Raw genomic sequence first — 13,645 nt, forward strand, 5'->3', positions numbered from 1 at the left:
CCATCTCATCCCTCTCTCTTTGCCAGAAACCCCCTCTACTTACACTCGATGAGTTCTTTTCACCGCCGGCAGACGAAATGCTCCATCGCTTTTCCCTCTGTGGTGATGAAATGGGAGGGAGAAGACAAGGACGGGGTGAGAGGGAGAGAGAGAGGGAGGAAGACAGAGGAGGAGGGAGTGGGGTGAGGGGGAGGTGGGGGTGAGGATCACAGTCACTGACAACTCTGCCCTGAAACAACAGCATTGTTCCCACACCTTCATCAGGTGAGCAGGCAGTTGTTGCTTTGAGCTTACACCTTACCCCTCGTCTCTCCCTGTCTCCATCTCTCTCACCAGCTCTCACGGAAAAAAGATATATATATATATATAACACTCACACACACACATCATGCACACATGGACAGAAACAGTGCAGACAGTGATCAATGTCAGCATGGTTACAGTTGAAATGTGTTGGAACAGCCTATATTTTCAATATCCCGATCCGTCAGTGCTTAGAGGTGAGCTGTGAATCCGAGGACAGAGTGAAAGAAAAGACTACATGCTACACAGCTGACAGTAACTAACAGTAACTACGACTACTATATAAGGGATGCGAGTATGGACGGCATGCGGGGTGTAAAGTATAATCTCATTCTTAAAGCCCTCCTGCACAGTGCCGGAGGGCTTTGAAGCTCATGTTTTTGGAATGATGTTGAAAGGAGATAACTAATCTGGTTATTAGTGCAAGGAAATGCTATCTTCGCTATCTGCATTATTGATTTTACACTGTAGGTGTTAACATAGCACATAAAAAAAGTCAAAGCTGGGCTATAAAGTGGACGCTGCTGACTCTGTATGTTCTGCCTTTGGCTCAAATACATAAACCGTGTTTCCCCGGCTGTAACGTTGCAATGTTATCCTTCTTTTTTGTTTTTTAGTCCAATAGCGTCTGGCATTGGAGCTCTCTTGGTTATTGTGCTGACAGATCAGTGGCTTCATACAGCTATGTGTTTATGCCACGGTGGGCTTGAGGTGGGGACTCATTATTTGGACTCTAACTCCCAGCCCGCCTCAGGAACGGCCCCAGATTGATTCCCAGCAGCAGTTAATATCAAACATATTGACTCAAGCTTTTCTTTTTTTTCCTAGACAGTTTTAAGTTTCTGCAAAAAGTTTGCGAAACACCCAATTCTATGTTCGTATTTATTCTTTTCTTTCTCTATAAAGTAGTGAATTGCACAGCTTTCTTTCAGGGAGAGCTTCGCAGAGTTTGTGTGGGTGTTTGGAAGCGTGTCTTGATGTGTGTGACTAGATAAAAAGATGTAAAAATGGTGCTGGTTTGTTAGATTAAAGATTCTCCCCTTTTAATGTCAAATGACTGTTCAGGAGTCGCATTTACTGTTATCGTGCTTCTTTCTTTCTTCGATCATGTCAATATAAGCTGTGAGCAAAATCTTGTCTTGGGCATGTCCACACTTTTCTAGCATGGTTGCTGTTTTCAGATCACTCCTGGGAAGTCCCGTTATAATCATATTGAACTGTAATGCACCGTGATGGACTGTGATCACACCATGGATCTCCAAATGTGCGCATAGAGCAAGCAACTCCTATTTTAAACCACCCCAAATTCTTGCAGAGGATGATCACTGGTTATAACAGCTGGTTCTCCAGCATCAACCGGGCAGTTTTCATGTCTTGATGCACGCCCAATCATCCAGGTACGGAAATAACACAAAGTGGATTCTGTTTATCTGGATGCAGCGTTTTCAGTGGGAGAAACTGAAAACTGAAAAAACTGACATCAAGCCAACATTACAGAGACACAAGCGCAACCGGTCATAACGAGACTTCCGGGAAGTGACCTAAAAACAGCAATTATGCTGAAAGTGGTCCAAAGTGCACAAGAAGACTTTGATATACCTTATTTATATGCACCAAAAGCCACTAGAAAAGCCAAGCATATTAGGGTTTTGGCAATAGGTTGAACTTCATGGACCATTTCTGAAGGCTGAATTTATGGCTCATTTTTCTTACATGCTTCAGTCATGATAATGAGTACCTTCATATTTCTGCCTTTCATCAATCAAAATGGCAATTTGCGATTTAATAACTACCCTTTAAAAGCCCAGTTTATGCACAATCAGTGCTCACAATTGTACCAAACAATACAGGTTTTTATTTACTAATATCATACCTTCGCAATTTAGCACACAAAAGCAACTCACCTGCAGCGCTCCACTGCTGTTTAATGAGGAATCATGGGGGTCCCGAAATGTACTTTCCATTATAGTTTTGCAGATACAGCAGGGGAAAATTGAACTCATGTTGCTAGTAGCACTACAAGACCCCAAATACGCCTTCTAACGCTGGATAAAGAGGTTGGAGCCAGAAAGCAGAAAATTTTGCCCTGCACTTAAAAGTTTCAGGCAAGCTACGAGGTAGAAAACGCTACAAGCTGCAGGCACAACAAAGCAAAGTGAAGAGAACAGACGTAGGGAGGCAGTGGGAGGGTACGCACTCAAACAAGGCTACAGCACAAACATCTAAGGCCATCTCTAGAAGCCTCTGCTACAATGTTGGTGGATGAGGCCCACTCTCTGCCACTCAGAACCCGCCTCATTTGGACTGTGGAATTGGAAATCGTGTCTGAGTGTGGGTGAGCAATGTGGCAGGCTGTCTCGGGGAGATGACAGGTGGGTTGTGGGTAAGTGGGTTAACTTTACCTTTGTTGACTTGGATGCCCATGGTTCTGCTGACTGTCTGGCTACATTCAAACTGGGACATGACAACAAGCATGCAACACAAAGCCCAGTCAGCAAACAAAGGACATAAAACAGGAAGAAAAAAAAAAAAGAGAAATCAATAAAATGTTGTAGTAAGGCAAAGAAAAGACACTGAGAATTAGGTTCTTGACGTGTGTGAATACATAAATAAACTCAAACTGTGACTAGACATGAAGCAAACTGAAATCACAGTTACACAAGAACAAAATGAAAGTAACATCAAACAATGCAGGAGCAGATTGAGTGGATGCCAGAATACGACGGTCATTTGCATCTATCAGTGGGCTTCAGGGTCACTGAACCGGACCTTGCCTGTTTCAACATTTCTGTGTGTTTATTTCATTATATCATCAAGGTAATGACTGAATCTAGAGTGCCTATTCACCACTGGCATAATATATTAGGTGGAGGGTTGGGAGGGGGCAAAAATTGTCCATGCATAGCAGTCCTTAGCACCGTTTACCCCCTTAGCTGGGAAAGAATCTGTGTCACAAGTAATAAGGCCCTTCAAAGGAGCCAAATTTGGAGAATGTAGGGTAAATAAATTCCATTAGTGTAACACATTGCAAACAAACGAGCAATCAGACACACAGGCTTGGTTTGCTGCTGCTGTCTGGGCCTCTGCAATCCAAGGCCACTGCTCCTATAGAGAAAACAGTTCCAGCATGTGATTTGGACCTTTTCACCTCCCTTTAATTGGCCCAAGGACACTAAATGAGCTAAATTAGTATTGTGCCTGTTGGTGCACGAAGCCAGTGTAAGGCTTGTTCCGCCTGGACTACCCGTCCCCTCATTAGGCGCCACTGATAGAGCCAGTGTGCTAACGCTACACTTCGCCAAGCCCTCAGTTTTCATGGGCAATTTGTGTGGAAGGATGAAAACAGCTGATGAATTTATACTCGGCATGGAGAAGGGGAGGGGAAGGCAAGGAAATAATTAAAAACAAGCTAATGAGAGGAATTAATTATTCAATTAATGCCTCAAACGTGACACCCAGGGCTGAGTTTAGAGGGAGGAATGGGAAAATGAGGGAGACAGCGAGAGGGAAAATGTCAAGCTGCGAGGACGAATAGAGGGGAGAATGAGATATGAAGAGGAAGAAGAGGGGAGGACTTGCTTTATTGCTGGAATGTGAAATTGAAACCCCTTAGCTTAATGCCGCCAAATTGACTATCGAGACCTACGGGGTTTGCAAGTGCAGGCAAATTGCCCTCACTGAGTCAACAAAAATTGGCTTCTTTGTCATTTAAAATTATACATCTTCATTTTACGTGAAACATCCTCGGAGCTTGCACATTACCCTGGCTAAATTTCCCTACAGTGGCCTCAAAACCTTGCTGGAATATCAATAAATATCACTAAGACAGCACCCAAGTCTCACCTCGCTTTAATGGAGAAGGCTAATGGAGTATCCTCCTAGACAGACTATGCACCAATATGCTTCCATGTGTAGCCTAACAGACAAGGATTTCATAATGTAATTCTCACACATCCCTACAGCCATTTTAGGCTGAATTGCTGCATGCTTTCATAATCGAAAATTTGCTGTTCCTGCTCTGATCTAGCATCAGTAAAAAAAATACAAAAATAAAAAACAGAGCAAGGGTTGTTTTCTCTCTGTCTCTGTCCCTCGCCTCTCCTTTTTCCTTCCCGCTGCGTCCTGCGCAAGTCCTCGCTGTCTATCAGGAGAGGGAAGCCAATCCACGCTTCATTTAATCAAGAACACAGCAGACGACGGGATGGAAATATATCCCATTTGAGAGCTAAAAAATACATCAGCCAAGTCATTATGCAGTGCAAGCGCTCTTTCTCACACTCACACACCCACCGTCCATCCCACACACAGCGAGGCACAACACTGCATCATTGGGCACTGCATGCAAATTTGTGTTATGACCTTCTGAACCCTGTGGAATGGATAGAAAATGACAGGCTAACTCCACAGTGACAGAGGCCAAGAAGCTGTTCTAAATCTAAACATTAGTGTAGACACTAATGCTAATACATACTGTGTTACACGCTCTCTGTCTTTTAGTAACCCCACTGACTCCATTTGTATCCTGCCTCGTTTGTGGAATGCACAATGAAACTACACTCCATCCATCTGCTAGCCATATGGCCCCAGTCAGAGCATCTACTGTACTTAAAACAGAGTAGGATTTGAATTTGTTTTCATCATTAGCATTAATGTGAAGGCCCACTTTCTGTCCACTTCAGCAGAGTGTAACACAAGTGTTATCACTGCAGATATCATTCTCATATGTGGGCAGATGACTTTGTAACTGTACAGAATAACCACTTGATTCCAGGTCAGTAACTGCTGTTCTTGGGTCAACAAAGCAAAATAACAGCTAACAATTTAAGACTAACTTGTAGAACTCTCAAACCCCGTTCTCAGTTTCTACGTGTCTGCATTAAACAACGCATCAAAGAAGTAAGAGGAATACAATATACTGCCCTTAGTATTCACTCGTCGGCCTTTATACACATACAAATTTGAGTGACATACAATTCTTAATCCATTGGATTTAATATGATATCTGCCCAGAATAGCTTCATCTATTATAGGAAGGCTTTCTTCAAGGTTTAGGCATTTTTTCTGGGATTTTTGACACAAATGTTAGAGAGAAGTCCTGGCCTCCAGTCTCCACTCTAATTAATCCCAAAGGTTTTCTATCAGGTTGAGGTCAGGACTCTGTGAGGGCCAGTCAAGTTCTTCTACACCAAACTCGCTTATCCATGTCTTTATAGACCTTTGTGCTTTCGTATGGAGTCATGTTGGAACACAAAGGGGCTATTCCCAAACTGTTCCCACAAAGTTGGGAGCACGAGATTGTCCAAAATGTCTTGGTATGCTGAACCATTAAGAGTTCCTTTTCACTGGGACTGAAGCCCAACTCCTGAAAAACAACCCCACACCATACCAAACACACCTTCCACCAAACTTTACACTTGGCACAGAGCAGTCAGACAAGTACCGTTCTCCTGACATCCACCAAACCCAGACCTGTCCGTTGGATGATCAGCTAGAGCGTGATTCGCCACTCCATAGAACATTTTTTCACTGCTCTAGAGTCCTGTGGCGCCATCCTGTGTGCTTTCTGATGCTTTGGACTGCGCTTGTTGATGCAAGGCTTGGATGGAGCTGCTTGGCCATGGAAATCTATTCCATGAAGCTCTCTATGACTATGCATCCACTAACCCGGCTCTGTGATTTAACCTGGCCTACCACTTCTTAGATGAGTTCCTAATCATTTCCATTTCCTTGGAGCAACCCATTTTTTCACAAATGCTTGTAGGAGCAGCCTGTATGCTTAGGTGCTTGACTTTACACCGTGGCCATGGAAGTGATTGGAACACTTAAATTCAATAATTTGGATGGTTGAGTGAATACTTTTGGCAATATAGTGTATATGCTTGTGTTAGGCTGTAAAAAGACATTTAATCTACTACTTAGGAGTCTTTCTGATGAGTTTTACAGGAGAATATGCAACACAGAGCCCAATTTAAATTTATTTTCAGACTGCGGGAATATGTCTGCTAGCTTCAGAACGGATAGACAAGGTGATCTTCAGCATGGAGGTTAATGGGGACTCTTGCAGTAGTCTGTCTGGCTCCTACTTCTTTCCAGTCACATATTTCCTATCCTTTTCAGTCTATTAAGTAGAATGCTTATTTAGCTTCTGGACAGATATTTGGTAAATAGAAGGATTACCAGATACCAGGTAGCACAGATTTAACAAGAATATGGCTGTATGAGATTGGAAAAAAACAGGAGAGACAAGAAAAGCAAAATCAGGGGTTTGAAGTGTGTTGATTCTATCTGTGAGGGTACATGTGATGCCTAAGACCACTGTAAGCCCACTGCACTTACATGGAAAATTGGATAAGATGTGAAAGCAAGAAAAAAAATGCCCATGTCTCTTTGTGTTTCTGATATCCACTCATCTCCCCAACACAGCCAACACAGAGCTCCTACCTGAAGAGAGCAAAATGAATCAGGTCTCTTCTGACCCCTTTTGCAACATTTTTGAGTGTTTCATCAGCACACATAAAAGTGCATAGTGTTTAGTCCTTTTTAGTGCATGAGTTTATGAACATAATATCATGGTTTATGAGGTGGTTATAAATCATTTTGGATGGGCCGTTGTCTTTACAGACTGGTTTATTATGTGGTTATGGTGTTTAGATCGTAAGATTTAACTCAGGCACTGAAAATGGACACAATGAACGCACCTTTTTTTCACAACATAAAAACATTACAAAATCAGGATATTAAGAAAAAAAATTCACTCATGAACATCCAGTCCTGTATCACACCACTATACAAGTCCTGGAGATCCGTCCAGATAAAGTCGCTCCAGATTTAGAGTTTCAATATGAAATTGCAAAGGCTTAATGAAGGAGGAGGAATTAGCATTCATTACCTGAACGCTGAGGCATGAGGGTGTACGCGACGATGCACAGAACTGTTACACCACACCATACCACTGGGAAGGGGGGTTCAGTATAATATTAAGGTTCATCAAATACAGATACTTCACAATGAGGAAGCACCGACAGGTGGAAAATGAGCAGCTACAGGTAGTATAGTTTGACACCGTTTGTTTTACTGTAATTACACATGATAAATTCTTGCCGACCTGCAGCTAGTACCAGGCTTGCTAAGTTTTATTCCTCCTTTAATTACTGTGTATGGACATGTGAACAGATTTGCTGTTGCTGTACCAAAAAGTGGTACAAAAGATTTGCAGAAAAGTATGCATTTCATTCCTGCTCTCAGCTGTCAAGTTTTTAAGATAAATTTGTATTTAGCTGTTTGAACTAGTCAAGTAGCCTTCACATTTACTATCTAAATTAAACTAGATAATTAACTTGCCAACTTCATCAGCTCTTTTAAACTCCTGTCTTGGGTTGGACCATTTCAGGTTTTAAAATGAGAATATTTATGGGCACTGAATGTGCACTTTATGAAAACCTACAAGCTACATGTCCCAGAAAAAGTAAAATCTTCAGCATCATTGTAATACAGGTATTCCTACTATTCTCACCATGATAATAATGAATGTGTAATTTGTCACATTTTATTTTTAATGCTTCTGCAGGTGCAATGTTTTATTACTACGACATATTCCAACAGAGTTCAGGTTCATAAACCTGGTTCATAAACCTGAACTCTTACGCCTTCAAGGACAGCTTGTTCAGTGTTTCTTTTTATTGTTTTAGGCAATGCTCAGATACAGTATATACCAAGCTACCTTCTGTAATACAGCAGACAAATGGAAGGTCATCCATTCGCACTACTTATTAACATGTAAAGAAATCCAAAGCCTGACTAACCTAGTCACAGCTGATAAACTGCAATTGAACAGTTATTCTGGGGGGAGGAATTCAACCAGCAGACGCTTCAATGTGAAATGCACAAATTACTGTATGAAAACAGCGTCAGGACAAAAGGTGGCAAACTATGAGGTACAAACTGTAGCATGTAGCTACACTGCCTACTTTAACAGCGTTAGAGGGGCTTTACATCACAAGGTTTATGTTGTTTTAGCACGTCTTACTTTGACTTTCTTTGTAAACCAGGGATGCTCTGCGAACTAGAGATGGCTCAGTGTTGTGCCTCGGTGGAGGGGGAGGGGGGACCTGTTGTGGGTGAACACCAGCCATGGTAGTTAGAAGGGCAACAGGGGTATTTAGGGTTCCGTTTAAAGCACTGTTTTATGATAACAGTATGTAGGCAACTGGAGCGAGGGGTTGCGATGAACTGGCCAACCTCCTTTATCATTAAAAAGGTGAGACACTCAATAGCGCCTGTCCTTAAGTGACAAAGTCAATTGGCCATATGAAGTTAAAGGTGAATTTCAACTTCCACGGTACTTTGGGTGTCCAACCGTGAGGAGATATCCTCGCGAAATGCTGTTTTGTTTGCAATTAAATCACTCATGTAGGATATGTGAAAATCACTGTCACTCTGTCACACGCTGTAGAAGGGAGGTTATTAAAGTAATTATGAAACGATTATATCATTACTCATGCAGTAATTGTCTCCTAAACACAGTTTATGTGCTCCAAACACAGGCAGTGCATCACAGTGATCTCAAAACATAAAACGGATAAACACACAAACAAGAAGGAACAAGTGGACACACACACACACACACACACACACACAGAAACAAGTTGTGGCCACATCCACACACAGAGAGGCATGCTGCCACACACGTAGGCTCTCTGATACGTGAGTGTATGAACGTGCACATCCGCTCGCACAGACTAGCACAAACCCCTCTCATCTCCATAATTACTGTATAGTCAGCATGTCCGTGTCTGGGGGTGACTCTCAAAGTGAGATGTTGACAATAGCAGAGCCGAATTCAAGCTGGGGCCTGTCAAAGACCTGACACTGATAGCATTATCCGTGTAATTATTCGCAGTTAAGTGAACGGCCTACTTACTTTTAACATAATGGGTTTGGAGGAGTGAGCCGTACCGGTGCTGTCCTTTCACATCATAACTTGCGTGACGTCATTAACCAGGAGGAAATACGCGCTACGATTTGTCTTAATTAGTTTAAACACGGCCCGTCTATTACTCGTGGCTGCTCTCTCGCTTCTTTTAACGTTTTGGGCATAATCTCAAAGCCCACCTGAGCTCCCTCTGAAGCGCATTAGCATGCCACGGCGCAACTGTTGTTAAGAGCCGCAGACTTCTAATATATGGCTCGCTCTTTTGCGAGCGCCTGCCATTTTTCTTCTCCTCCATAAAGTAGTTGCTTGGCATGAGCGAACGTGGAGTCAGCCAGCGCTTCTGAAAATCTTGATCAAGACGCACAGCAAATGAGGAGTGAAGTAAAAGGCCGCTGTTCTGGCAATGGGAAACTGCAACATGTTTCCCTCTGTGTGTGTGTGTGTGTGTGTGTGTGTGTCTGTGTGTCTACATGTGGATGGGGAATATGAGAGATGTCAGACTAGCCTCTGTTCCTCCTCTGGCGGTGTAAATTAGATGTGAAACCAGCATACCATCGATGCCAGGGGAAAGTACACCTATCAAGGTTGGCTAACTCATCATGGCTCCACGCACTAAAGCGCAGCAGATGAGTGGAATGCGAGCGTGTATGTGTGTGTTTAAATCTTAATGAAAGTAGCCCTCTGAAGGTCAGCGCGGAGCAAGCGGGGGACTCTTTCGTCTGTTGCTAATGATGTATTAATGATTCAAGGAGGCGTCTTTGTCTCATGCGCATAGGTGCCCACCCAGGCACCCCCCATGGACACACACCCCGTGGCCTGTGCAGGCACACACACACACAGACACACACTTAAAAGAACATTTCCATACAGCACAAAGAAAATTAAACGGACACATTAGCCGGTTCGACACAGGCACAGACAAAACCATTTGTGCGTATGGACAGATGTGCTGTTGTTGTTTCTTTTTCTTTTCTTTTCCCTTTCCTGTAATTAATTGTGGTGAGATAGTTTGGTAAGGAGTGACAAACAGTTTCACAGGTATTAAAACTGCAGCATTCGGATTTCATTAATCCGCTCTGATTGATTATCCCTCTGCTAAAAGCTCATGCGATCAACTCATTTGATAGGCTCTTAATAAGGCACCGAGCACAAGTGAAAATAAATGAGGTTCAGGCCAATTACATCAGGTACAAAAGTAATTTACAGTATGAAAGATGGAACAGAATGTGCCTCTAAAGAAATATTTATAAGGCAGTTAATGCTCAGTTCTTCGGGACTGTGATAATAAGTGTAACAATGAATTAATCAAATGGCAATGAAAACACTATATACAGTATTCGCATTGCATTTAGATTTCCTTGTTAGCGCAAACAATGTTTTCACATTTCTAAGACAGCAATTTGCCATGAAAAAAGGAAACCATAATGAATACAGCTGCTTTCAAATCTACCTCATGTTTGTAAATGAGTGGGAGCTTTGCTCAGAATTTTTATGCCTATAATTGGCTGAAAGCTGCATTTACGAATAAATACAATGTCGCCACCACAGCGCTGATAATATTTAGTCATTGTTGACCACTTCCTTTGAAGCTAGTTATTGCGTTCCAGAAATGGCACGGTATGGGGAGTGTGGGGTTGTTGGGCGTTGGGGGTTGAAGTATTGTATAGGATAGGAGGTGGAGGTGCACGGGTGCAGTGGGTTCCCATCCTGCCTCGGGGCAATGATCTTACCTTGAATGTGGACATGGCTGGGTCCCTGCTATACCTGTCTATGGTGTGGAACTTGGACGAGTGGTTGAGCTCATGGTACAGCTCAGAATGTCTTTTGCGAGTGTGCATCACTTTCTGGAAGGGAAGAAAGGAAGGGACAGCAGAAATGAAGCAAATAGAAACAAACCAAAAAAAAAAAAGAATGAAGGGGGAGCCATGTAGGGACAGGCAGGGGGAAAAATGAAAATGGGTAAAATGCTGAGGGACTGCAGTGATGCCAGCCATGAAAAGGGGGGTTAGAGCGGGACACTGTCGATCGATTGCTGGCTCATGCTCATCCATTATCCACTTCCTCTGTCTTTAAGAATTTGGCAACTGTGAGTGCTGCAGAAGCGAGTCCTTTACATGAATATCTGGTGAAAATGAGTGACAAAAATGCCATTGTCACAGCCCGGCTCTTGCTAACTGGTGATCCTGTTAACTCAGGATTTCTTTTTTGTCAAACTCATTAAAAATCTAACAGATGGGCTAGAATTTAACTCTTACCCTCACTGAAATTATATTTGTCAAAAAACTGCCATCCCTGTGTTTCGAATGTGGCTGTCCCGAAGGGAGTTAAACCCGGATCTGTAATTCTCTGACAGCGAACTGCATTTGTCAGTGCCACTACTGTCTCTCCATGCTAATGGGCAGTGCTGGAGCTGCTCGGCGGTAGCTAATCGTCAAAGCAGCTTGTGAGGTTGAAAGTGACACAGGGGCAGGATGCCAGCACTCACACCCGCACACTTACTGGCCAGTTGGCGCTTAGCACTGGCTCCAATTACTTCAGAGTGGGTACTCTCATCTCTGCTCAGTTAGAAGGTGCTACTATCTCCTTGACTTCTTCCACAGTTTTAGGTTTTCAAGAATCTCAAATGTAGCATACAAAATAAAGAACAATCAACAGCGGTGCATTATAGAAAAGGTTGGAAGTAAGGTTGCACAAACAGAGCTTAAGGGCAATTTTAAGCTAAGTTCGTCAATGGACCTAGGCTAGTCCAGCTAGGCCAGTTTGTCATTCTGCTAGATAAGCTACCATCTTGCTATGACTGTACATACATTTAGGCTTAGGACCAGGGTTTATTCATAATCTGCATTATACTGGTACAGTTACAGTTGGTACCTGCTAGACAGTAGCCCCTGCCTTCACACGACTTTTCCAAGTCCATTCTAAAGACTGGAGCCAACTTAGCACTAAAGACCAGGCTTAGTAAATACCAGTTGGAGCAACTGGTCCCACCACTTTATGGTGTCTGAAATAAAAGACAGGATATACCAAATTGTACTGCAATGTTTTCTTATTGAATGCTCTTTCTTTCAAGATATCCAGCTTGAAGTCAAATACTAAAGAGTATAAACTTAAGAGTCTAAGGTATTATTTTCCCTGAAACACATAAACACATGGATTTCTAATTTGTTTAAGTATTCAGTATATTCGTAAAAAAAAGTTCACTTTTTACAGTCTAAAGGGATGAGCCAACTCTATCAATGGAGAAAAAAAAAAGCATGGTTGAAAATGGATTTACCTTTCATTAACTCATAGAAGTGTACACTTTGCTGTTTTAGTGGTTCTTCTATGTCTCTTTCTCAAAAATCAATAGTCGGTGAGAAAAGAGTTGCTTCCAAGGAGAGCCAGTTTCCTTGTTCATGCAGAAGCCACAGATGACTCCAGATAAATAGGCCAGATAAGTAAAATGATCAGCTGTAATCAGTGTTAGTAGCTTGTCCTCACTCATACCCTTTACGTAAATGATATGTGTCCATGGCGGGAGGTGAATGTCCAGTCTCTGCAGTGGCCAATACTCAAAGGAGTTCTCAGGGAGGGCAGCAATGTTAATAGATGGCTTGTATTTTATTGCATAGAGACTGGAGATTCATGGGACACTTGAGTCATTTTTAACACAAACATACTCACAGACACTGCCAAACCATCTCGTTCCAACAGATATAACCAGCAAACCAACTGCGGCCACATACGGTACGTGTCAACCCAGGACGGAATTACTAGTTTTTATCCAGACACAAGAAGCATTTTACTTTTGCTGTTTCTTCAACCAGGACCCCAAAAAAGACATGACAAACTCATTGGATTTAGCTGTGCATGCCGTTTGGAAGGTTTGGTTTCCAGATTCAAATAACACATCCGCTTGTTCATAAAGACGGACTGTAGGTAGGGACAGCTTGACTGGCCATTGTTGGAGAAACAGCATACTATGTAAGATAAGTCTGAAACAGGTCATTGATCTAAGAGCAAGGGAGACACAGGAGCGAGGGAAGGGGTTTAGCAATGCTTTTTTTTTTTTACTCCTCTAGGCGTTACTCAAGTCCTGGCAGAAGCACAAGAAAGCAGAGACAGGCTGATGACAGGGGGGATGAGGTCCGAGATCTTACCTCGAAGTCCAGTTCAGAGTACCGTACTCTTTTCCTCTGGAAGAGGAGGGGGGCAGGGGGAGAGAAGAAAGCATCAATGACCACCCCTCGACCACCACAGAATTCTCTTGATCTCAGTGTCTTTGTGGATCTTTCAGTGCCATTGTTCAGTAACAAGAGGACGGCTAATATTCACCGGCTGCCCAACATGATACAGACATTTTTTACAAATGTCATGGAAAAAAAGGCAAATTGTTCAGCCTATTTCAATGTAATGAGATTAGTGGAGTGG

At 42.7% G+C, this 13,645-nt stretch overlaps 1 protein-coding gene across 1 annotated transcript in view; it reads right to left on the reverse strand.

The window, feature by feature from the left end:
- adgrb2 (adhesion G protein-coupled receptor B2) overlaps nt 1-13,645 on the reverse strand; it is a 170,297-nt gene that overhangs the window by 4,442 nt on the left and 152,210 nt on the right. The window contains exons 30-32 of the mRNA XM_039605297.1: nt 13,375-13,410; nt 10,966-11,079; nt 44-97 (exon numbers count right to left, since the gene is read on the reverse strand). Of these exons, the coding sequence (XP_039461231.1) occupies nt 44-97; nt 10,966-11,079; nt 13,375-13,410 (204 nt within the window). The remainder of the gene's footprint in view (nt 1-43; nt 98-10,965; nt 11,080-13,374; nt 13,411-13,645) is intronic.

Source organism: Oreochromis aureus, linkage group 22 (assembly GCF_013358895.1).
Source record: "Oreochromis aureus strain Israel breed Guangdong linkage group 22, ZZ_aureus, whole genome shotgun sequence".
NCBI classification, from domain to species: Eukaryota; Metazoa; Chordata; class Actinopteri; order Cichliformes; family Cichlidae; genus Oreochromis; species Oreochromis aureus.